Consider the following 21,305-nt stretch of genomic DNA (forward strand, 5'->3'; position numbering starts at 1 on the left):
CTTCCGCGCATGCGCGGAGCCGGCCTAAGGAGTGGGAACCGGGCGGCACCGCAGGACCCCTGCCCGCGGCAAATTGGCGGCGCCCTTCTCCGGAGCGGGAGCCGCGCCGGGAGTGCTCTGTACCGGGCTGGGAACCGAGGGCGGAAGTGGCGTCACGGCGTGCCTTAACTGAGGGCGGAAACACTCCATGATTGGCTGGGAACCGAGGGCGGAAGTGGCTGCAGAGCTTGCTAGCACTATGGGCGGAAGAGGCCGGGCCGCGCGTGGCTCGGCTCGTTATGGAACGGGACGGGACAGGCTCGGGCCGGGCCGGACCGGGCCGGGCCGGGCCGCTGAGGCGCGGTGCCGCAACGAGGTTGGTGGTCGGTGCCGCCCTGGGGCCGGCCGGGACGGGCCGGGAGGGGGCGAGGCGGCGGGCGGGCGGGGCGCCACGCGGTCGGCGGCTTCTGCGGAAACGGCCCTTGTGCGGGGCGGGGGCGACGCCGCGCTGGACGGGACCGGGCGTGCGGCGGGGTCTGCACTGCGCGGGGCTGCGGGGGGCTGGGGGGAGAGGGGGGCGGAGCGGCGGGAAGCGGTGCGGGGTGGGGGGGGGCGGCCGGCGCAGAGAGGGTGGCGGGGGGGGGGGCGGTTGTGTGCGCTTGGCCGACTCCCCTCTGGGTTGGATGGACTGCTCCGTCCCGAGGCATGCTGGGAGCTGTAGTTCTGTGGTGCGCGGCCGGTCTTTCCCCGAGCCGGAGCTCGAGAAAGCCGGAGCCGGAGAAAGAGCAGCCCGACTGTCCCAGCTGTCCGGGTAAGTCGCAGCAACCTTTGGATGAAACCGAGGCGTGCTCGTAAACTTCCTGCAGCCCAGGCTCAAAGGCTTAATCGAATGTGCTGAAGCGCGAACTGCTCGGTGCGGGGAAGCGCAAAGGAAAGCCGCGTAGCGCCTGCCAAGTTGTAGGAGCTTCTTAGACCTCGAATGAATTGGCTTGTCGAGCTCTGTCTCTTTGTTGCTCAGTCTGTGGTACTAGAGGCTAAACTTTGTCCCGCCTCAGCTTTCAGAGTTGTCCTAGAAATAAACCGGTGCTTGCGGGGCTTTCCAGAACGCTGGTTGTGGTCGGTCAAGACAGACGTGAGAGGCAATTTCTTTCTGTCTGTCCGTCCATTGGTTATGTCCCAAGAGTTGTGCTTGAACTGTGTGCAATAAAAGAGGCCTTGGGCCTGTACTGAGCAACGAGAGAAAGCAAAACTCCAGGTAAGCGCTGGCCGTGGCAAAGTTGCTTGGGAATTGAGCGGCTGGGGGTCTTTCCAGCAGAACTCGATACGCAGACAGAAACGTGACCTTCGAGGTCCCTGTCTGCCTTGCGTTGAAGCTGTGGTATTTGACCCCTAACTGTATGGAGTTGCTAAATCCTAGAGGGGATGATAGAGACGTCCCTGTTTCAGCCTTTTTTGCCACAGTGATTGCAGAAATTTTGGAAAAGTGAGTATTATCCCTCTCCTTAAATTCACCTTTTAAAGTATTCTTTCTGCAGACTCCTGTCTATGGTTTAGGTACTTGATTTGCGTGAAACAGAGCCAGACTTTCCTATTAACTAGCGCCCCGATTGAAATTCCCTGTCGTCGGAGAACAAGAACTATAAATGGTGCTTGGCAGTTTAAAGTCTCTTGGCTTCTACGGAGGCTAACTTGCCAAAGCGAATAGGAAGTAGCCTAAAGTTCAGTAAAGGCGCTGAATAGAAAAGGTCCTCTTCTGGATGGGAAAAGAGCTTCGCAGAACATGAGCTCTGTTTCCCGTAGGGCTCCCTACTTACCCACCCGTTCAGCGATTATTGCAGGCTTTGACTGGTCCCCTCAGGTCCAGTATCGCACAAGCGTTGTGCCGCAGATGGTACCTTAGCTTACTTTCCATCTCGTGCTGCGTTACTTATACCCACAGAAGACTTACTTCAGCGTCGAATAAACCCCGTGAGAAGCGTCCCCGACTCATGCCGGTGGGACCATCGCGTTGTGGCTGGTAAAATCCAGGAACAGGACGATGCTTGGAAGAACGTAACCTATGGAGGAGCAGGCAACAGTCTCCTGTTAGGCAACAGGTTTTCGAGACTGGTTTTCCCACCCCCCTGTGCATTTTGAAGGAGGCAGTCCCTAAGCTGATGCAATCTAACTGCATCTAAGCTGTAGGTTGTTACTTCCATAAAGGAACTTAACGTGTTGGTTTTTTTGTTTGTTTGTTTGTTTTTCTTTTTTAAATCGAGGCTCGTGTGCGTGCATTTGGCTTGTCCCGATGGCTGGTGTAGATGATCGCTCACGTGCCCCAAAGCTCCTTGTGCTGATGTTGGATCTGCCCCTCGGCAAAGGACCGCATCCTGTGTGTTCAACTTTTCTTCCTTACCGTGTCGTATGTATGTATGTATTTATTTACTTTTCTCAAAGAAAGGGTGGATTTTTCATGGGTCTCTCTGTGAGCGTATCGAACAAGGCCGCAGTAAATACGCGTAAGCGAGTAGGCTGCAGCGCATACTGGACAGTATCAGAGCGCTACCCTGCTAGCAGTGGAGAGCCAGGTGAAGGTGTCCAGGGTAAGGGCTTGTTCTGCCTCAAGTGGAACGGAAAGTTTCTGAAGTTGAGCATCCCGGGGGATGTTTGTAGGTCTGTTGTTAGACAATAAAAGTCCAGATGGCTGTCGACGAAGGGGATTGTCCTGGTTACAGTTAGGACAGAGTTAATTAACTCTGTCCTAACTGAAACCAGGACAGGATTTTGTTGGCTCTTTTAGATAGCTGTTCCTACCGAAGATCGCATCGGTTACAAAAAGTAGTAGTAACCTCGCAGTCTCTACGTTCTGTAGCGTCTGTAGCAAAATAAACTGGCGGATGAATAAATGAGCAGGTACAAATACACGTGACTCTACAGCTGAGATTAAATAATGTGCAGTTTCTTCTGTGTTTTGTCTTTCAAAGCACATTGTTGCCGAGCGCCTGAGCTTTTTGCATGCGTTACTGAGAAAAGGAATGGCTGCGCTTCTTCCCCCCTCATTCATCTCTTTTTTTTTTTTCTCTCCTCTTCTCCCTTGATGACAGGGACTCGAAATGTTTTCCTCGGATGTCCACGTGAAAATTTAAAAAAAAAAAAAAAAAAAAAAGGTGACGGTGAACACTGACAGAATTGGGTGACTTTTTCAAGGTAGAGGGCAAAGAACGTGGAAACTTCTAGTACGTTAGTGTTACTCTGTTAACAGAACCAACGTACGCGCTGCTTGCTGTTCCTGGTTTTTTGGTTTGGTTTTCCTTTCAGCAGTCTCCCCAAAGGCTTTTCTGGACACGTTTTGTATCTTTTTTGTTCTTCCAGGATTCATTCGTCAGGAAAGATGACCATGAAATCCGAGGGCTGTGGACAACCATCTACCAGATGGTTGTTGCAGTTGCCTTTGGTCACGTCATTCGTCCTTTTAGCTCGCCCTGTCCTTTATCTTGAGTTGAATTTTTCTTGCAGTGCTATGTTTGCAGTGGTAACATTGCTGCCGAGGTGTTTTTTGACTAAAAATGGTCTTAACTGTAGTAGTGAATTCACAGAGTGTGGCTTTGTGTAATGACTCCCATGATCACAACTTTTTTTTTTCCGTTGTCACAGATAGGAGAAAAGCTCTTTCGAGAGAGATGGGGAAGGAATTAATTATACCTCTGCCTCATCCTGTGAGACCAGAAGACAATGACTCACTAACTGTAAGCTGCGATTCTCAGGAGTTGCATGGCTAAGAGTCTTGGGTTCCTTCTCTGCCTGCCCCCCAGGGCCTTAGGCATGAGAAATCTTAGGCTTAATGTTTTTCCCTATGAAATACTGTTGCGTTAAGGGGCATAGCTGACTAACTGTTACAGTTCTGGTCGGATTCAGGGTACTGAACTATCACGGTCATGGGTTCACCTAAATAACGTAGCACACCCTCGCTCTAGTCACGTTCAATGAGAACTGTCACGGCTAGGAACAGTGCAATGAACAGCAATTTATTACAGCAACAAGGACACAGGTTCTTTGGATCGCTGGCGATAAATTCACTGTCCACAAAAGCAAGCGAGCACGCTTGCTCAGTGCTCAGTGGTCGCACCTTGGAGGCACGGAGCTTTTGGGATGGAGGTGTGTTTTGATATTATGATGATACTAGAACGAGCAAAAGTTCCCTAGAGTACAGTGTTTTACAGTTGTAACCTAGAGTACAGCCCCACCACAGCCCCCCTCCTGGGAGTCCTGCACAGCAGTTTAATAAAGTTTGCTTTCAGGCCCGTGCCCCCTTTGGTGGTTGCCGCCCCGGTAAGTGGCTGTCGCCGTCTTTGTGTGGGTGCAGGTTCTGTAGCGGAGTGGGTGTGGAGGGGGCAGGGGCCGGGGGGGGGATGACCCGTGTCTGTCAGCTGGAGTGCGGGTCCAGCCCTGCTGGGTGGGGGGGCAGCTGCCTATTGTGGGGCCGGGAGGGCAGCTCGGTGCTGTCTTTGCTCCCCGGGCTGGGGGGGACTGATCTGTGTGGTGGGGGCTGCTTGCAGAAGTGCAAGTGGGGGGGGTGGGCTGGGGGTTCCCGGCAGGACCCCCAGGGCAGGGGATGGCGTTGCAGAGGCCGGGTCCCGCGGGATTGGCGGCTGGGGCAGGGAAAGGCCAGGCAGGGATGGCACGGGGTGGCAGGCACGGGTCTGCGGGTGCTGGGCTGCAGGTCGGGAAGCCCGGGGCTGGCTCCGCGGTGTCCGCAGTGTCAAGCCGCCAGGAGCACCTTCTCCCACAGCAAGCCGGGAGTTGTGGTCATTGGGCTCTGAGCTTCCCGTTGCCCATGTTGAGTTCGTAATTATCATCTCCCTGCCGTTTTTGTCCTGAAAAAAAATGTACTGTTTCAGCTTGCCGTCGCTCAGCTTCCCAGCCGTGAGCGGCACGTTGCCCAAGGCAGACACTTCCTCCCTGAGGCGGCGTGGGGTGTAAATTTCTGCTGTTTTCGTTTGTGCTTTTTCTGGGAAAAGGGTCTGGGAAGCTGTGCCTGCTGACCTCGGGACGCCACCTGCCGGGGAAAATGGGGTACTGCAGGCGCTTCGGGGCCGCGCATGCGCGGAGGCGCCCGAGGACGCCCTCTGCCGCCACCTGCTGGGAAAAGCGGGTACTGCAGGCAGCTCGGGGCCGCGCAAGCGCGGTGGCGCCCCCGGGCGCCCTCTGACGCCAGCTGCCGGGGAAAATCGGGTACTGCAGGCGGCGCTGGGCCGCGCATGCGCGGTGGCGTCCGTGGACGCCCTCTGCCGCCACCTGCCGCGAAAAATTGGATACTGCAGGCGGCGCTGGGCCGCGCATGCGCGTTTGCTCCCGTGGGCACCTTCTGCCGCCACCTGCCGGGGAAAATAGGGTACTGCAGGCGGCTCGGGGCCGCGCATGCGCGGTGGCGCCCCCGGGCGCCCTCTGCCGCTACCTGCCGGGGAAAATCGGGTACTGCAGGTGGCTCGGGGCAGCACATGCGCGGAGGCGCCCGAGGACGCCCTCTGCCGCCACCTGCTGAGAAAAGCGGGTACTGCAGGCGCCTCGGGACCGCGCATGCGCGGTGCCGCCCGTGGGCGCCCTCTGCCGCCACCTGCTGGGAAAAATTGGGTACTGCAGGGACCTCGGGGACGCGCATGCGCGGTGGCGCCCCGCGCGCCCTCTGCCGCCACCTGCCGGCGAAAAGCGGGTACTGCAGGCAGCGGAGCGCCGCGCATGCGCATTTTTTTTTTTCCTGCGCATGATGTTACTACATTGATTTTGTTTTTGGGGTGTAATCTGTTATGCTGCTAGATTTTTCTTCCTGTGTAGAAGAAAGGTTGAGCTAATTCCAGTTCTCCTGTCTGCACTCTGCATGCTGTTCAGATAAGCCAGAAAAAAATAAAGGAAAAAAAAAACAGCTGCTGCTCCTCCTGCTCTCTTTCTACTTTCTTGTGCTTTGCCCCTCCCCTTTCCCAGGTGATTGGGTTTGGGTTCCAGGCAGAGCTTAATGGTAATTGAGTCACAAGCATCCCATCAGAGAGCTCATTCTGCCTGGGCTGCACTTTGGGGTAAGTGCTTTGGTTTTCCTTCAGTCAGTTGCAGGGGTCTTTAGGTGGTTAAGAGTCTACAGACTGATGCGTTTCCAAGTAGAGATCGGTACGTCCTTCTTTTTGAGGTAACAACTAGTAGGATCTGTTAGAGGCAGTTCTGCGGAGAGCTGACAGAGGGCCCGAGACTGATTAAAGAGGCAGGATCCATGAAGTAGCGGGGAAGGGAAAAAGGTAGGCACTCCGGGTTTAGGAATTGATCCGGTAGCTCTGTGCAGAGACCAAGGTAAGAAATATTAAGTATTGCCTTGGGGGTCGGGTGAGACTCCGTGTGATGTGTGACTGAGACATACTTTTGTACGAAGCGAGTGTGGAGCGTCCTGATCCGCGGTTCCGTAGCTCCGCAAGGGGCGTGGCCGGAGACAGCCGAAGTGTTAGATAAGAGACAGAAAGGAAGCGTCTCGGGAAATTTGGTGTACGGTAGCCCTTGCACGGGGAAGTGCTTGGCAGTACACCCCCATTTTCCAGAATCGGAACGTTAGTGTGTGGTACCCTGCAGGAGGGAAACTTCTGTAGCAGCACACTGACAAGGGCTAGGAAAAATGGGAAATATGAGTTCCAGGGGACAGGGAGATATCCCTGGGGGAGTGCCTACCGACAGGTCTTCCTGAAGAATGATAAGAAATTGGAAAAATAATATCAAAATCAGAGGAGATGATAAAAGAAAGAAAAAAAAAAAAGGTTAAATATTGTGTATCTGTCAGGATAAATATTGTGTATCAGTCAGGACAAAAGAACCAATTAAAGAAACAGTAGTATTTTGGCCAAAATACGGGTCTGATGAAAATTCAGGCTTTAAATTTATATGTAAACAATAAGATTCCTTTTTCGGAGAAGGAGCCAAGTTACGCTCCCTATAATCCTAATATTGCACCAGTGGCAGCAGCAGTCGCTCCAGGAAGGGAGACAGGGACTGTAATTAACACTATCCCTAGAGAAGGAGCGTACTCTAGGCTCTGGCAAGAATTAGAACAAGGTAGAAGAGATGCTGAGAATTTTGCCTTCCCTGATACTAACAGTACTAACACTAACTGTGTATCCTCTTAGGTGAACTCCCCCCTCTCCTTACCGGCAGAGAGGTTAGGAGTTTTAAGGAGGAGACGAAGTCCTTAGTTGAGGACCCCAACAGGCTAGCTGAACTCTTAGACCAGTTCCTAGGACCTAACTTACACTCTTGTGGGGGAATTATGTCTATAAGTATGTTGTTTACAGGGAAAGAAATGGGAATGATCGGGAGGAGAGCTGCTATACAAAAATGGGAGAGAGCTCATCCTCCAGGACCAGGGGTAATACCGGCAGGGTAGAAATACCCACTTGCTGATCCTGGCTGGAATAATAATAATAATGGACAACACAGAAATCATATGAGAGATTTGGGGTCAGAATGAGAAAGTACTCGTGGATGAATCCCAAGGACCTGGTATCCCAAGGTCTCTTGAAAGTTCATTTTGTGATTAAAGCCTGGCAAGATACACAGAAAAAGCTCCAGAAGGTGGGGGGATGTAATGAACAGTCACTGTGGGGGGCCCTCCTGCGGGAGGCCCTGGAGGTGTATATCAGGAGGGGAGATGAGAAGGAAAAGCAGAGAGCGAAACTACTGGTATTGACGGTGTAGCAGGTAGTGAGGCGGAGGGTTGGAGAAAGAGGAAGAAAATCTTCAGGGGGAGTCAGGGCCAGGATGGAAAGGAGAGGAAGAGAGATGAAGGAATAGCAGGCAAGGAAAGCTCAGGGACAGGCTTTGAAGCGTGGCCAGGCTGGCCACTTCAAATAGGAATATGCGGAGTGGAAGAAGGAGGAGAGAAGGAAAATGGGAAAGTACAGGCTGGAGAAAGATAGAAGTGTTAAAAAGGGTTAGTGAAGGTGTTAAAGGTGTAATATGTAGTGTTTGACAGAGCTGTTTGAAGTTGAATGAGTAGGGAAAGAGGATGAAGGCATTATCTAAGTAACAGTCTAGAAGTTTTGGTATATTTGCTGTGGTGTTTAGTCAGTTTCCCAAGTACTGGGGGGGGGGGAGGGGCAGCCTGCTCCACCCCCCCCCCCCCCCCCCCAAACCTTGCTATGTGAACCCAATACACTGGGGCAGCTAGATCATTACTGGCTTGTAAAGTATCAGGGATTAAATTAACTAATGAAACCCTAAAAGTGATGGGGGTAGAAGGGGCTGGGATAACAGTACCACTTTTGGGGGATACCAGGCTGAGAGTAGGGGATAAAATGATCGCTGGGCAATTACTGTATGTACCAAAGGCAGGGACTAACTTGTTGGGAAGGGATTTGATGATGACATTGGGCATTCAAATGGCAAATTGTTAGACTGGAATAACAGTGTTATTAATGGAGTGCTCTCAGGCCCTGAGAGCAAAGATCTATTCACCTCTGACTGGAAAGACCCGGAAATGGGGGCGGAAGCAACAATACAGGCGGACAGTTTTACCTCAGGGGTTTACAGGGCCACCAATTTATTTGGGCAAGTTCTAGAACAGATTTTGGAGCAATTACAACCTCCCGAGGAGGTACTACTGTTACAAATATGCAGATGATCTTTTATTGTCAGGACAGGAGAAAACAGTTGTGAAGGAAGCTACTGACAAGCTATTCGACTTTCTGGGAAAGCAGGGCTTGGGAGTATTGAAAAATAAATGACAATATGTAGAAGGAGAAGTCAGGTATTTAAGGCATCTAATGTCTGAGGGAAAACGAAGAATAAATCCAGAGAGGATTCAGGGAGTTGTTGAAAACTAAGAAAGAATTAAAAAGTTTTAAGAGAGAGATTTTTTTTTTAAGGAATCAGGAGCCATGAAGTCTGAGGGAAAATGGATGCTCCCTGCTGGGAGAGAAATGCTGAATAAAGCACCAATGAGGCAAATATTAACTGTCGTACATCAAGAGAGTCATTGGCAGGTGCAAGCAATGTGTGAGGTTGTGCTAAGAAAGTATGTCTGTGTAGGAATATACACTTTAGCGAGGCAAATATGCAGAGGATGTACCATATGTCAAAAGGTAAATAAAAAGGTCATCCGTAACCCAACTAGAGGGGGACGGGCGCCAGGGATTCGACCTTTCCAAAGCATACAGGTAGACTTTACCGAATTACCTGAAGCAGGGAGACTTAAGTACTTGTTTGTCCTAGTTGACCACGTGACTGGATGGGTGTAAGCTTTCCCCTCGGTATCTGCCACTGCGAACACGGTGGCTAAGGTATCACCCGAGCAAATAGTCCCTAGATGTGGGATAGTTGAAAACATTGATTCAGATCAAGGAAGTCACTTCACTTCACAAGTACTGCAAGGGTTAATGCAGGCCTTAGAGATTGAATGGAATTTTCTCACCCCCTGGCACCCCTCCTCTTCTGGGAAGGTAGAGCGAATGAACCAGACATTAAAGAAGCAATTAACTAATTAACTAAAGTAGTGTTAGAAACCCAACTTCCTTGGGTAGAATGATTACCTTTAGCACTCCTCCAGGTTCAAACAGCACCGAGAAAGGATCTAGGAATTTCACCGCATGAGATGCTGTTCAGATTCCCCTATCTGGGCAGAAGGGATGAGATACCGCAATTCGAAACAAGAGAGAGTTTTCTTAAGAACTGTATTCTGGGGTTGTCCTCTTCTTTGTCATCTCTCAGTACCCGTGGGTTGTTGGCTCAAACCCCACCTTTGGAATTCCCCATTCTCCACCATCAGCCAGGAAATTGGGTCCTGATTCGGACCTGGAAAGAATCAAAACTCCGGCCTGAATGGGAAGGACTATTCCAAGTACTACTAACCACTGAAACAGCCGTAAGAACTGCAGAAGAAGGCTGGACTCACTATACTCGAGTGAAGGTGTCCGTCGACCCTAGTACCTGGGAAGCTCTTCCTACAGAAGACTTGTTGGAAGTTGAAATCGAAGAGAAAAATCTCGTAGCGGACTCTGAGCAGGATTAAAGCTTACAATTGTAAACTAACCTTTTATTTTCACAGGTAACTAATGAGCGTGACTCGTGATTGAGAGAAAGGACTGGCCTATGGCGAATCGAAGTGCTCCCAAGGGGTTTTTGTTCTAGTAGTAGTGTACATATATCTTACTCTTTGTATTGGTAATTATTTGGAAACCTAAGGGTTAAAAATAATGACCGGGAAAAGTCAACTATTAATTTTGTTTCTAGTGATTGTGGGCCTCAGAGAAGGCCTTGGTCAATTGGCAACTTGGAAAAGGTATGACCAGATAATAGTAAGATGGGATACCCCGTCAGAATAGGGGGTGAATGTGACAGAGGGTTACGTACCACAGTCTGTCATGTTTGATGCTTGTGAGGTGTTAGCTTGTGGAGATTTAAATGCCCAGTGACAATTGAGCAGAGAGAACAAATAACTGGGAGAGACCCAACAGCCAGATTGAGAACAGCTGTATGGAAACGATCCTCTATTGCCATCAGAGAAAGGGAGAAACTCAAGGAGAAAACAGGAGGCCCTCTTTGAAATGTGGCAGTTCAAACATTTGAGATTGAAACAGGGTATGGGGATGTGAATGCCCGGATAGAATGGGTCAAATATACTGTCCAGAGTCTCAACCATAGCAATTGCTATGCTTGTGCCTCGGGACGACCGACTGCCCAGACAGTGCCCTGCCCATTGGGGTGGACCAGGGATTCCCAGGGGATGCGATGTATGATTGCATTGTACCAAGAAAAGGCTGCCTGGGCTTGATGCGTTTCCAAGTTGAAAGAGATAAGTACATCTATTTAAAGTAACATCTAGTAGGATCATTTAAAGTAAACTAATCTATATAGTAGTAGATGCCTTTATTGCATGCAGCTCTTCTTCAGGTGAGTAATTCTTATAGTATAAGTAATTCTTTTCCCATGTTTTGGTCATGATGTTTGTAGCGTGCCTTTTTATGTGTGTGTTTGGCCTGGAGCTGTCCTGCCTGGCAATTAGTGATGGTAGCTAAAGTGGTGGTTCATCAGTGCAATAATACATTGTCCTGACTCTTTTGGGAAAGACATCTGGTCTGTCTCTGGGCGAATGCACAAGCTCTGGGCGAGTACTCAAGGGCAGCTGGCACAGAGTCTTTTTTTCTTTTTTTCCCAGCAGTAGGTAAACCTTAGGAGGAATTGGTCAAAGGAAACAGCAACTGTCAAGTTCTTGTTCGGCAACTCGGTGACTGATTTGATCTACTTCTCAGATGTAGAGGCAAATGGACTGCTCTTTTGAAATGATAAAATAAAAAACATGAAGTTTGTCAAATGTGGCAGTGCCTGTTTGCATTCTGTTTATTGCTTTTGCCAGTGGTAGATAACACTTATAAGGAATCGGTCAAAGGAAAGAGCGCCTTCTGGAACTGTGAAGCTCTGCTTTGGCAACTCGGTGACTGGCTTGACCTGCTGTCCATCATCAGAGGGAAGCGGACTGCTGTTTTGAAAATAAGAAATAAAAAAAAAAATATTAAAAATTAAAAAAAATTAGGGTGCCGCTCTGTGGCGCCTGGAAGACTTCCACTCTGTGTGGCAGTTAAAAGAATGTGATTTAGAGATGGAGAGCAGCAGAGGTAAAGCAGCTGGGAAGACAGGTATAGGTATTACAGTAGGTAGGCTGTGGTTATGAGGTGCTCAGGGTGTGCTTTTCGTCTTGTTTCTGCCCTTCCGTCGTGCAGCCTTGGAGAGGTGAATTCCCCAGGTTGTGGAGTGGTGCAAAAAGGTGAGAGGGCTGTCAGCCCGATCAGTTTCCTTCACCAAAGCTAAGGCAGGTCTTTCAAGAGAAACAGCCTGGTTGCCTGTGCTGTACTCTGCACGCTGTTGAACTAAGCCACACCAAAAACAGGGCTGCTGTTCCTCCTGCTCTCTTTACCTCTTGTCATGCATGGCCCCTCCCATTTCCCATGTGATTGGGGTGGGGTGCTGGGTGGGGTGCAATGGTATATGAGTTGCCAGCATCCCATCAGAGAGCTCATTCTGCCTGGGGTGCACTTTGGGGTAAGTGCTTTGGTTTTCCTTCAGTCAGTTGCAGGGGTCTTTAGGTGGTTAAGAGTCTATGGACTGATGGGTTTCCAAGTAGAGACCGGTACGCACATCTTTGTGAGGTAACAACTAGTAGGATCTGTTAGAGTAAACCAATCTAGTAATAGGTGCCTGTATTGCATGCAGCTCTTCTTCAGGTGAGTAATTGTTACAGCATGTTTACGGATAGGATGGCAATGTTACTTTGTGTGTTTGCTTTGTGGTTTGGGGTCCCTTATGATTTTTGCAGAATTAAGGCAAATATTATCAAAGTTATAACGTTGGTGGCAAAGTGATGGAGCAGGGTTTAGGAGATAAGTATCATCGAAGCTCCCTGTATAAGCATGTATCTGAAAACAGCAGCAGTAGGCGTGTAAGGTGTAGTCTTTTTCAGGGTTAGGGACAGTTTGTTCTATTTTTGGAGCTTTTGCCTGCGGTTTGGCTGGCTGTAGAGTCTTTAGACCTTGCAGCTTTCTAGATTTTAAGTGCTTGGAATTCACACAATAGAGGTGTGCTTAGGAGGTGTTGCTGGCTACCTTGTTTTTAAGAAATGGTGGGGTACGGTTCCTCGACCGCATAAGCACGGTAGTGTTACCAAGAGACTGAGCAGGGTCACCTTTTTCATCTGTAAAGGGTAAGTCTGTGATTGCTGCCGCCCGGGCACATTTTCGTGCCCATCACTACAGTTATTTTACTACATGAAATAGAGTAAAATTCCAGTTTCTCTTTTAGAGGTGCTATAGGTGGCTTCAGAGAACGGGTGGAAGCATCTGCTCTGTGGGGTAGGTAAGCAGCTGAGGTAAAGGAGCAGATGAGAGTAACTGTCCTAAGGGTGCTGTGGCTTTTGTTGCTGTGGTTGCTTTCTCTTCTGTTTATCAGTTGCCACAGGCAAGGTGGGCTGTGATAGTCTTCAGAACAGGAGCAAAGCAGGTCACTTGAATGCTGTTTGGTTCCTGAGACAGGTGTTGTAGAGGACAAAGGTTGTCTGGCATGGCAGTTCCTGATGGTGGTCTTCTTCAGTAGGTGAAGAGGTACCTGAAGCCCCATGCTGTGGAGCCTGAGTACGCCTCGCTGAGGATGAAGCCTGCTTTCCAGCAGTTCCCAAAACTGTGTTGAGGCTGAAATGCTGTGTCTGTGTTTGGGTTGGGGTTGCACCTTGGTGAGTGTAGGGATGGGTTTTAAGTCGGTGCAGCAGAGGGCTAGGCTCCAGTGTCCTGTAGTGTGTTTTGACCCATCAGCATAGCCTTTTGGTTTTCAGATAGCCTACTCAAGTACGTGATTTTTCCTGCGAGTGATGTAGTTAACATGCAATTTTTTTTTTTTGACGTGTAATCTGTTATGCTCCTAGATTTTTCTTTCTTTGTAAAGAAAGGTTTGAGCTAATTCCAGCTGAAAAAATTTCAGTTGCTTGCTTGGTCATATTGTCCTCTCAATATTCAAAGCTGCAGCAAAAGCATGGGGATTGTTGCTTCTAGAAACACCCCAGTTCTCTTGTCTGCAGTCTGCATGCTGTTGAGCTAAACCAGATTTAAAAAAACAAAAAAAAAAAAAAAAAAAAAAAAACCACAGCTGCTGCTGCTCCTGCTCTTTTTCTACTTTCTTGTGCTTTGCCCTCCCCTTTCCCAGGTGATTGGGTTTGGGTGCTGGGCGGGGCCAAATGGTATATGAGCCCCAGGTATGCCATTAGAGAGTTCATTCTGCCTGGGCTGCTCTTTGGGGTAAGTGCTTTGTTTTTCCTTCAGTCAGTTGCAGGGTTCTTTGGGCAGGTTGGAGTCTATGGATTTCTAGATTTTAAGTGCTTGGAAATCACTTACTAGAGGGATATTTAGCAGAGGTTGCTGGCTCACTTGTTTTTGGGATGGTGGGATACACTTGTGTTTTTGGGTTATATTTGAAACTCTAGATGTATCAAGCCACTTGTGTAACTCTCCAGAGGACTAAAACGAGCTTGATTACACACTACAAAAGGCTTGACCACATATTACCAAGAGACTGAGCAGGGTCGTATCAGAGTTACCTCTTTCATCTGTAAAGGGTAAGTCTGTGATTACCCCTGCCGGGGCTGCTGTGTGTGCATGGCTTTTTGGCATTTGTGGAGCTCAGTTGTTTTTTTTGTGTGTATGTTCTTTTTTTTTTTTCTGAGGGCCAAATTGTGTGTGTGCTGAGTGTGGTTGGCAGGAGGAGACGGGGAGTTGTCTGGCAGGGGAGCTGTTCAGGACTGGTAGGTTTGCTTTTGGCGCGGCGCCGCCCGGGCAGCTTTTGGCGCGGCGCCGCCCGGGCAGCTTTTGGCGCGGCGCCGCCCGGGCAGCTTTTGGCGCGGCGCCGCCCGGGCAGCTTTTGGCGCGGCGCCGCCCGGGCAGCTTTTGGCGCGGCGCCGCCCGGGCAGCTTTTGGCGCGGCGCCGCCCGGGCAGCTTTTGGCGCGGCGCCGCCCGGGCAGCTTTTGGCGCGGCGCCGCCCGGGCAGCTTTTGGCGCGGCGCCGCCCGGGCAGCTTTTGGCGCGGCGCCGCCCGGGCAGCTTTTGGCGCGGCGCCGCCCGGGCAGCTTTTGGCGCGGCGCCGCCCGGGCAGCTTTTGGCGCGGCGCCGCCCGGGCAGCTTTTGGCGCGGCGCCGCCCGGGCAGCTTTTGGCGCGGCGCCGCCCGGGCAGCTTTTGGCGCGGCGCCGCCCGGGCAGCTTTTGGCGCGGCGCCGCCCGGGCAGCTTTTGGCGCGGCGCCGCCCGGGCAGCTTTTGGCGCGGCGCCGCCCGGGCAGCTTTTGGCGCGGCGCCGCCCGGGCAGCTTTTGGCGCGGCGCCGCCCGGGCAGCTTTTGGCGCGGCGCCGCCCGGGCAGCTTTTGGCGCGGCGCCGCCCGGGCAGCTTTTGGCGCGGCGCCGCCCGGGCAGCTTTTGGCGCGGCGCCGCCCGGGCAGCTTTTGGCGCGGCGCCGCCCGGGCAGCTTTTGGCGCGGCGCCGCCCGGGCAGCTTTTGGCGCGGCGCCGCCCGGGCAGCTTTTGGCGCGGCGCCGCCCGGGCAGCTTTTGGCGCGGCGCCGCCCGGGCAGCTTTTGGCGCGGCGCCGCCCGGGCAGCTTTTGGCGCGGCGCCGCCCGGGCAGCTTTTGGCGCGGCGCCGCCCGGGCAGCTTTTGGCGCGGCGCCGCCCGGGCAGCTTTTGGCGCGGCGCCGCCCGGGCAGCTTTTGGCGCGGCGCCGCCCGGGCAGCTTTTGGCGCGGCGCCGCCCGGGCAGCTTTTGGCGCGGCGCCGGGAAGAGGGAGGTATTGCAGCAGGTACGCTGTGCCTATGAGGTGCCTCAGGGTGTGCTTTTTCTCTTGTCTCTGAAGGTGCCTAGTGCAGTCTTGGACAGGGAAATCCCCGTGTCACGGAGCAGTGAGGGAAGGTGAGCGTGTTGTCAGCCTAGTCGTCCCTTATCCGAAGGGAAGACATTCAGGTGTTTCCCTCTGAGGGTCTGAGGTGAGGCTGTTTGGGACAGAGGAGTAGTATGGCAGGTGGTCGCTTGCAAGCACAGTGGTCATTTTGTCCTTTAGTATTCCCAGGTGGCATGGGTGATGCTGGCTGTTCCTTTCGAGCTTGGATTTAACTTACAGGTACAGAGGCAAGTGGACTGCTGTTTTGAAACGATAACATTAAATATGGGGTCACTTCTGTTGTTGAGGGATGGGTGCTAATACTGGCAGCTGAATGTTTATCTTCTGACTGTGTTTTCTTTTGTTCAGGCTGAAACGCAGTGTGCAGTACAGGACATCAAGACCCGAGCTATCTCTGGAGTGACTCTGGTGAGTGAACAGAGGTAGCTGTTATTTTTGGCTGTGGCTGTGACTGCAGTTATTTTACTACATCAAATAGAGTAAAATTCCAGTTTCTCTTTTAGAGGTGCTCTAGGTGGCTTCAGAGAACGGGTGGAAGCATCTGCCACGTGGGGTAGGTAAGCAGCTGAGGTAAAGGAGCAGATGAGAGTAACTGTCCTAAGGGTGCTGTGGCTTTTGCTGCTGTGGTTGCTTTCTCTTCTGTTTATCAGTTGCCACAGGCAAGGTGGGCTGTGATAGTGTTTAGAATAGGAGCAAAGCAGGTCACTCAAACGCTGTTTGGTTCCTGAGGCAGGTGTTGTAGAGGAGAAAAGCTTTAAATATTCAAAGCTGAAGCAAAAATAAATAAACCACAGCTGCTGCTTCTCCTCTTTCTACTTTTGTGTGCTTTGCCCCTCCTTTTCACCTTTCCCAGGTGATTGGGTTTGGGTGCTGGGCAGGGCCAAATGGTATATGAGCCCCAGGCATGCCATCAGAGAGCTCATTCTGCCTGGACTGCACTTTGGGGTAAGTGCTTTGGTTTTCCTTCAGTCAGTTGTAGGGGTCTTTAGGTGGTTAAGAGTCTATGGACTGATGGGTTTCCAAGTAGAGAGCGGTAAGCCCATCTTTTTGAGGTAACAACTAGTAGGATCTGTTAGAGTAAACTAATCTAGTAATAGGTGCCTGTATTGCATGCAGCTCTTCTTCAGGTGAGTAATTGTTACAGCATGTTTATGGATAGGATGGCAATGTTACTTTGTGTGTTTGCTTTGTGGTTCTGGGTCCCTTATGATTTTTGCAGAATTAAGGCAAATATTATCAAAGTTATAGCGTTGGTGGCAAAGTGATGGAGCAGGGTTTAGGAGATAAGTATCATCGAAGCTCCCTGTGTAAGCATGTATCTGAAAACAGCAGCAGTAGGCGTGTAAGGTGTAGTCTTTTTCAGGGTTAGGGACAGTTTGTTCTATTTTTGGAGCTTTTGCCTGCGGTTTGGCTGGCTGTAGAGTCTTTAGACCTTGCAGCCTTCTAGATTTTAAGTGCTTGGAATTCATGTAATAGAGGTGTGCTTAGGAGGTGTTGCCGGCTAACTTGTTTTTGGGAAATGGTGGGGTATGCTTCCTTTTTATTTGGGTTATCTTTTAATCTCTAGATATATCAAGCCATTTGCGTAACTGTCCAGAGGCTTCACAAAGAGCTTCAGTATGCATCGCAAGGGGCTTGACTGCATAAGCGCAGTATTACGGAGAGACTGAGCAGGGTCACCTTTTTCATCTGTAAAGGATAAGTGTGTGATTATCCCTGTTGGGGCTGCTGTGCATTCATGGCCTTTTGGCATTTGTGGACCTGAGGGTGTGTTTTTTTTTTCTGGCTCTCGTCTCTGTGTTTGAGTCCTCTGCAAGGAGCTGTACTGTTTGCTTGTCCATCACGGATATGACCTTCTTGTAGCCCAGGGCATGGGCACGGACACTTGAATGAGGCACGAGGGTGAGTGGACGGCAGTGTGAGCCCCGAGTTGGTCAGTGGATTGTGTTAGTGTGCTTTGCCTGTTGGGCAGGCTTTGGAAGCACCTTGCGACAGCAGAGTACATCTCCTGTCACGTTCCTGAGGCGTGCCAGGCGTCAGCAGTTCCAGTTCCTGAAGTGCTGGAGATGCTCGGAGCGCAAGAGGAGCTGGGAGTGTGATGCACCTCGTTGGTATGTTAGGTGAGCGAAGCGGTGGTACTGGGTTGGGGAATGTGGGTCTGGGGCTTCTTGGCTGTTGGGGTAGGGGAGGAAGGAAGAGGAGTGGGTATAGGCTGTTTTGTGGATTGTCACATTTGTTTGTTCTTTCTCCTTGGTCTAAGCTACGTGACCTTGGCTCAGCGTAGTAAATGGAAGCGCTAAGCCTGGATCGGGAAGGTGAGTGGAGAAAAGTTGGAAAAAGGGCATTGGTTTTGGTTTGGTAGTCTATCGGTCCCACCTCTGGGTGAGTCCTCTTTTCCGGGGACGAAGAAGATACTGGGAACATCCTAGTTGGTCTCTGTGGTCCACCTTGAGGATGGATTCAGACCCCTGAGAATTAAGTCCAGGGGCAAATACTGTGTCTTTGGGGGTGGTTGGCAGGGGAAGGCGGGCAGTTGTCTAGAGTTTGTCTATCTGACTTCAGTAGCAGAGCTGAAGAGCTGAAACTGTTTTGTTTTTGAGGTGGGTGTTTCACTGGAAGAAGTCTGGCTGGTGTGCCAGTGCCTGATTTCTGCAGGTGAAGAGGAGCCTTATGCCGGAAGCAACGTCCTGGCTAGCCTTTGTGTTCCTTGATGAGGATGGAACCTGCCTACCATCATTCCCAAGCTAAGTTGGGGGGCAAGTGCTATGTTTGCTTTTGGGTTTTGAATGCACACATAGGGCGAGGGTCTGTGCTTTTAAGTCATTGCAGTGGGTGGGGCCTTTTAGGATTGATCACGGTCAGACAGAGTGTATGGAGGGGTGGGATTCTGTCAGGTACAGCTTGAGCATGTGCCAGGCAGGGCAGTTGCAGCTTGGTGTCTGTGTTCTGTGTTGTCTGTGCTGTGCTGTTGCTCTTGGTGCTTGGCAGGCCCTGGGGAAGCCATCTTGAGGGCGTTGAACCCTTGACCTCACTGGAATAATGTTGATGCTCAATTGGAAGCTGAGCATTTCTTGTCTTGCAGTGGGAGCCTAAAGAGATCATTTCTTCTGTGCACGTAATTTTTTTTGTATCAAATGTTTCTTGATGTGATCATGATATGTTACGCGCTCCTCAGGTCTTGATATCCTCATTGCCTTCTTCCACTGGACAGATTAGATGGGCAACTTGCTAGCCACACCAAAGGTCCTAAATGCTTGTTTCATCATCGTAGGGCTGATCTGAGCGCTTCTTGACTGGGAGTCGCAGCTTAAAGTGCAGATGTGTTTCAGGTCTTGTGCATCATATTCAGTTTCAGATCGCATCTGTTTCCATCCTCACTCTTGCAAAAGTCATGTGGGCTTCATCAGGAGCTCTGTCTTGGGAGTTCATTTCCGAAGCATTTTTCTTATGGGGTTTGCACTCCCCATCCTTCTGGTCTCTTGTCTTAAAGGCAGGCTTTTTATGCCTCCATCATCCCAGTTCTGGCAGTTGCTTCCAGTCACATGTTGTGACGTTTGAGTCTCTCCTTGGGTCTGCTGCAGAGCACCTGTTCTGACTTGCTGTTGCTGTAGGGCTTCCCTCTGGGAGTCTTTTTTTTTTTTTTTTTGCGCCTTGTGTTCTGTGTTTTGTTCGTAATGTTTGTAGTGTGCCTGTGTGTGTGTGTTTGGCCTGGAGCTGTCCTGCCTGGCAGTTAGTGATGGTAGCTAACGTGGCGGTCCATCGGTGTACTAATGCATTGTCCGGACTGTTTTGGCAAAGACATCCGGTCTGCCTCTGGGCACGTACTGAAGGGCAGCTGGCACAGAGTCATCTCAGTGGTGTTTGGCAAATGTGGAGGGGGAGACTCGAGCTGCTTGCAAGCAGCTGTTTGCATAGTGCTTGAATAGTGCTAGAGGAGAGGTCTGTCATTGAATCTTGAAGGCTCGCAGATGTGGAGCGTGTTTTTTTTTTTTTTTTTCTCCAGTCCTAGATAAACTGTACGAGGAACCGGTCAAAGGAAAGAGCTCCTTCTGGAACTGTCAAGCTCTCGTTTGGCAGCTCGGTGACTGGCTTGGTCTACTTCTGAGGTGCCGAGGCAAGTTGTCTGCTGTTTTGAAATGGTAACATTGGCAATGGGGTCCCTTGTGTTGTTGAGGGATGGGTGCTAATGCTGGCAGCTGAATGATTATCTTCTGACTGTTTTCATTTGTTAAAGCTTAAACGCAGTGTACAACCTGGGACGTCACACCCAGAGCTGCCTCTGGCAAGGTGAGCGATGAACAGATGGAGCACTTATAGTTGGGTTGCAGTTCTCACTGTCACTCTGTGTCCCCTCTTTTCTCTTTTAGAGGTGTTGTAGCTGGCTTAAGAGGGTAGATGGAAGCATCTGCCTTGGGGTAGGTAAGCAGGTGGAGGTAAGGCAGCAGATGAGAGTAACTGTCCTAGCCGTGCTGTGGCTTTGGATGCTGCCTCGGCCTATGCTTTTCTTCCTCTTTGACAGGTGTCTCGCAGAGGTTCAAAGGAGCAAACTGCATTCTGAAGAGCTGCGTAAGTAGGGCGGCTCATCATGAGCTGGGTTGGAGCGGAATGGCCAAGTAGCGTGAGGTGACTCTGAAGGGTCTCTGTCTTGCTTTGCAGGTGCCATGGCAGGCTTTCCACACAAGTGGCTGAGGACTTGAGATGAGACCAGAGAGTGACAAGGAGCAGCACGTGCAGGGATGGTTTCCAAGCGCTGCGGTTGCTTTCTCTTCTGTTCATCAGGTGCCACAGGCAAGGTGGGCTATAACATCAGTCTTTAGAATTGGAGCAAAGGAGATCACTTGCATGCCGCAGGGCATCTGAGAAGGGTGTTTTAACAGGAAAAGTTTGTCTGGCGTGGCAGTGTCTGATTGCAGTGCGTTTCCACAGGTGAAGAGGTGCCTGGAGCCCCATGTCATCTAGCCTGCGTGTGCCTTGAGGATGAAGCCTGCTTTCCAGCAGTCCCTAAAGCTAAGTTTGGCCTGAAATGCCCTGTCTGTGTGTCTTGGGTGGGGTTGTAGCTTGGTGTCTGTGTGATATGTGCATGGGGATGGCTTTTAAATCAGTGCAGCAGAGGAACAGAATCCAGTAACAACTGGGTGAAGAGGCCCTGGCTTCATCCTTTTCAGCCTAGTGTGTGCCAGGCAGGGCAGTTCCAGCATGTGTTCTATGGTGTATGTTTGTTTCTGTGTACTATAGTATCCATTTATCAGGTCTTGTTCCCATAGTTCTTGGCTTCTGCAGTGCTTGCTGAGCACCGTATCATGGGTCTTAAATGTATTGTCTGGTTGGCACGGGACTAGTAATGAAGTGTTTCTTGTCTTTCATTGGGACTTTAAAAGGCTGATCTCTCTCCAGAGCTTGATGTAGTCTACATTTCTTGATGGCGGCCATCATGGCCCTCAGTCTTGGGCTTGTGTATGTTCATGTACAGTTTGGGAGCATGGCTCCATGTGGTTTGGGGTCCTGGTTCTGTGGTTTTGGACTACTGTTTCTGGTTTGGGGGGGGCGGATGTGGGTGGCTCTCTGCATGGTGCTGCCCTGGCCTGCCCCACCGCCGTGTGGTACCGCCCCGGCCGAGTTGGAGCACGTGAGCAGCTGAAGAAAAAGAGCTAGCGAAAGAGAGGTATTGCAGCAGGTAGGCTGTGCCTGTGAGGTGCCTGAGGATCTGCCTTTTCTTTTTTTTTTTCTTTTGTGGGTGCTTCCTGCAGTCTTGGAGGGTGAATTCCCACATCGTGGAGTGCTGAGAAAAGGCGAGAGGGTCGTCAGCCCAGTCAGTGTCCCTAAGCAATGACCCCTAAGGCAAGTCTTTGAAGTGTTTCCCCTCTGTTTTAGTAGGTGCTGTTGCAGGCCTTCCTCAGAATCTG

The 21,305-nt window shown here is 50.9% G+C and overlaps 1 protein-coding gene and 3 long non-coding RNA genes across 15 annotated transcripts; all 4 read left to right on the plus strand.

Annotated features, from left to right (window-relative positions):
• The first annotated feature begins 220 nt into the window (after positions 1-220).
• Positions 221-11,296, plus strand: LOC118245524 (uncharacterized). Of its 12 annotated transcripts, none has more exons than XR_007708814.1 (4): positions 221-355; positions 1,919-2,075; positions 2,238-2,384; positions 9,533-11,296. XR_007708814.1 is itself a non-coding variant. In XM_050713413.1 (4 exons), the coding sequence occupies exons 2-4, from the start codon at positions 2,267-2,269 to the stop codon at positions 9,992-9,994; spliced, it is 672 nt and encodes a 223-aa protein (XP_050569370.1). In that variant the 5' UTR covers positions 1,469-2,075; positions 2,238-2,266; the 3' UTR covers positions 9,995-11,296. The 12 variants fall into 12 exon arrangements, 2 of the variants coding, with proteins under 2 accessions (XP_050569371.1, XP_050569370.1); XR_007708810.1 differs by lacking the exons at positions 221-355; positions 9,533-11,296 and adding exons at positions 805-1,234; positions 3,063-3,304 and having other exon boundaries at positions 2,238-2,871; XR_007708813.1 differs by lacking the exon at positions 221-355 and adding an exon at positions 808-1,234 and having other exon boundaries at positions 2,238-2,388.
• A 4,265-nt stretch (positions 11,297-15,561) lies between these two features.
• On the plus strand, positions 15,562-15,927 carry LOC126913464 (uncharacterized). The gene is made up of 3 exons (XR_007708816.1): positions 15,562-15,621; positions 15,751-15,810; positions 15,906-15,927. It is a non-coding gene; the product is annotated as an uncharacterized LOC126913464 (long non-coding RNA).
• Positions 15,928-16,978: 1,051 nt separating this feature from the next.
• On the plus strand, positions 16,979-18,152 carry LOC118245523 (uncharacterized). The gene is made up of 4 exons (XR_004777879.1): positions 16,979-17,304; positions 17,375-17,522; positions 17,663-17,717; positions 18,003-18,152. It is a non-coding gene; the product is annotated as an uncharacterized LOC118245523 (long non-coding RNA).
• A 1,245-nt stretch (positions 18,153-19,397) lies between these two features.
• LOC118245522 (uncharacterized) lies at positions 19,398-21,151 on the plus strand. Its single transcript, XR_004777878.2, has 6 exons — positions 19,398-19,541; positions 19,637-19,689; positions 19,770-19,817; positions 19,922-19,968; positions 20,059-20,195; positions 20,329-21,151. It is a non-coding gene; the product is annotated as an uncharacterized LOC118245522 (long non-coding RNA).
• The last annotated feature ends 154 nt before the right edge of the window (positions 21,152-21,305 follow it).

This window comes from Cygnus atratus, chromosome 13 (genome assembly GCF_013377495.2).
Source record: "Cygnus atratus isolate AKBS03 ecotype Queensland, Australia chromosome 13, CAtr_DNAZoo_HiC_assembly, whole genome shotgun sequence".
Taxonomy (NCBI): domain Eukaryota; kingdom Metazoa; phylum Chordata; class Aves; order Anseriformes; family Anatidae; genus Cygnus; species Cygnus atratus.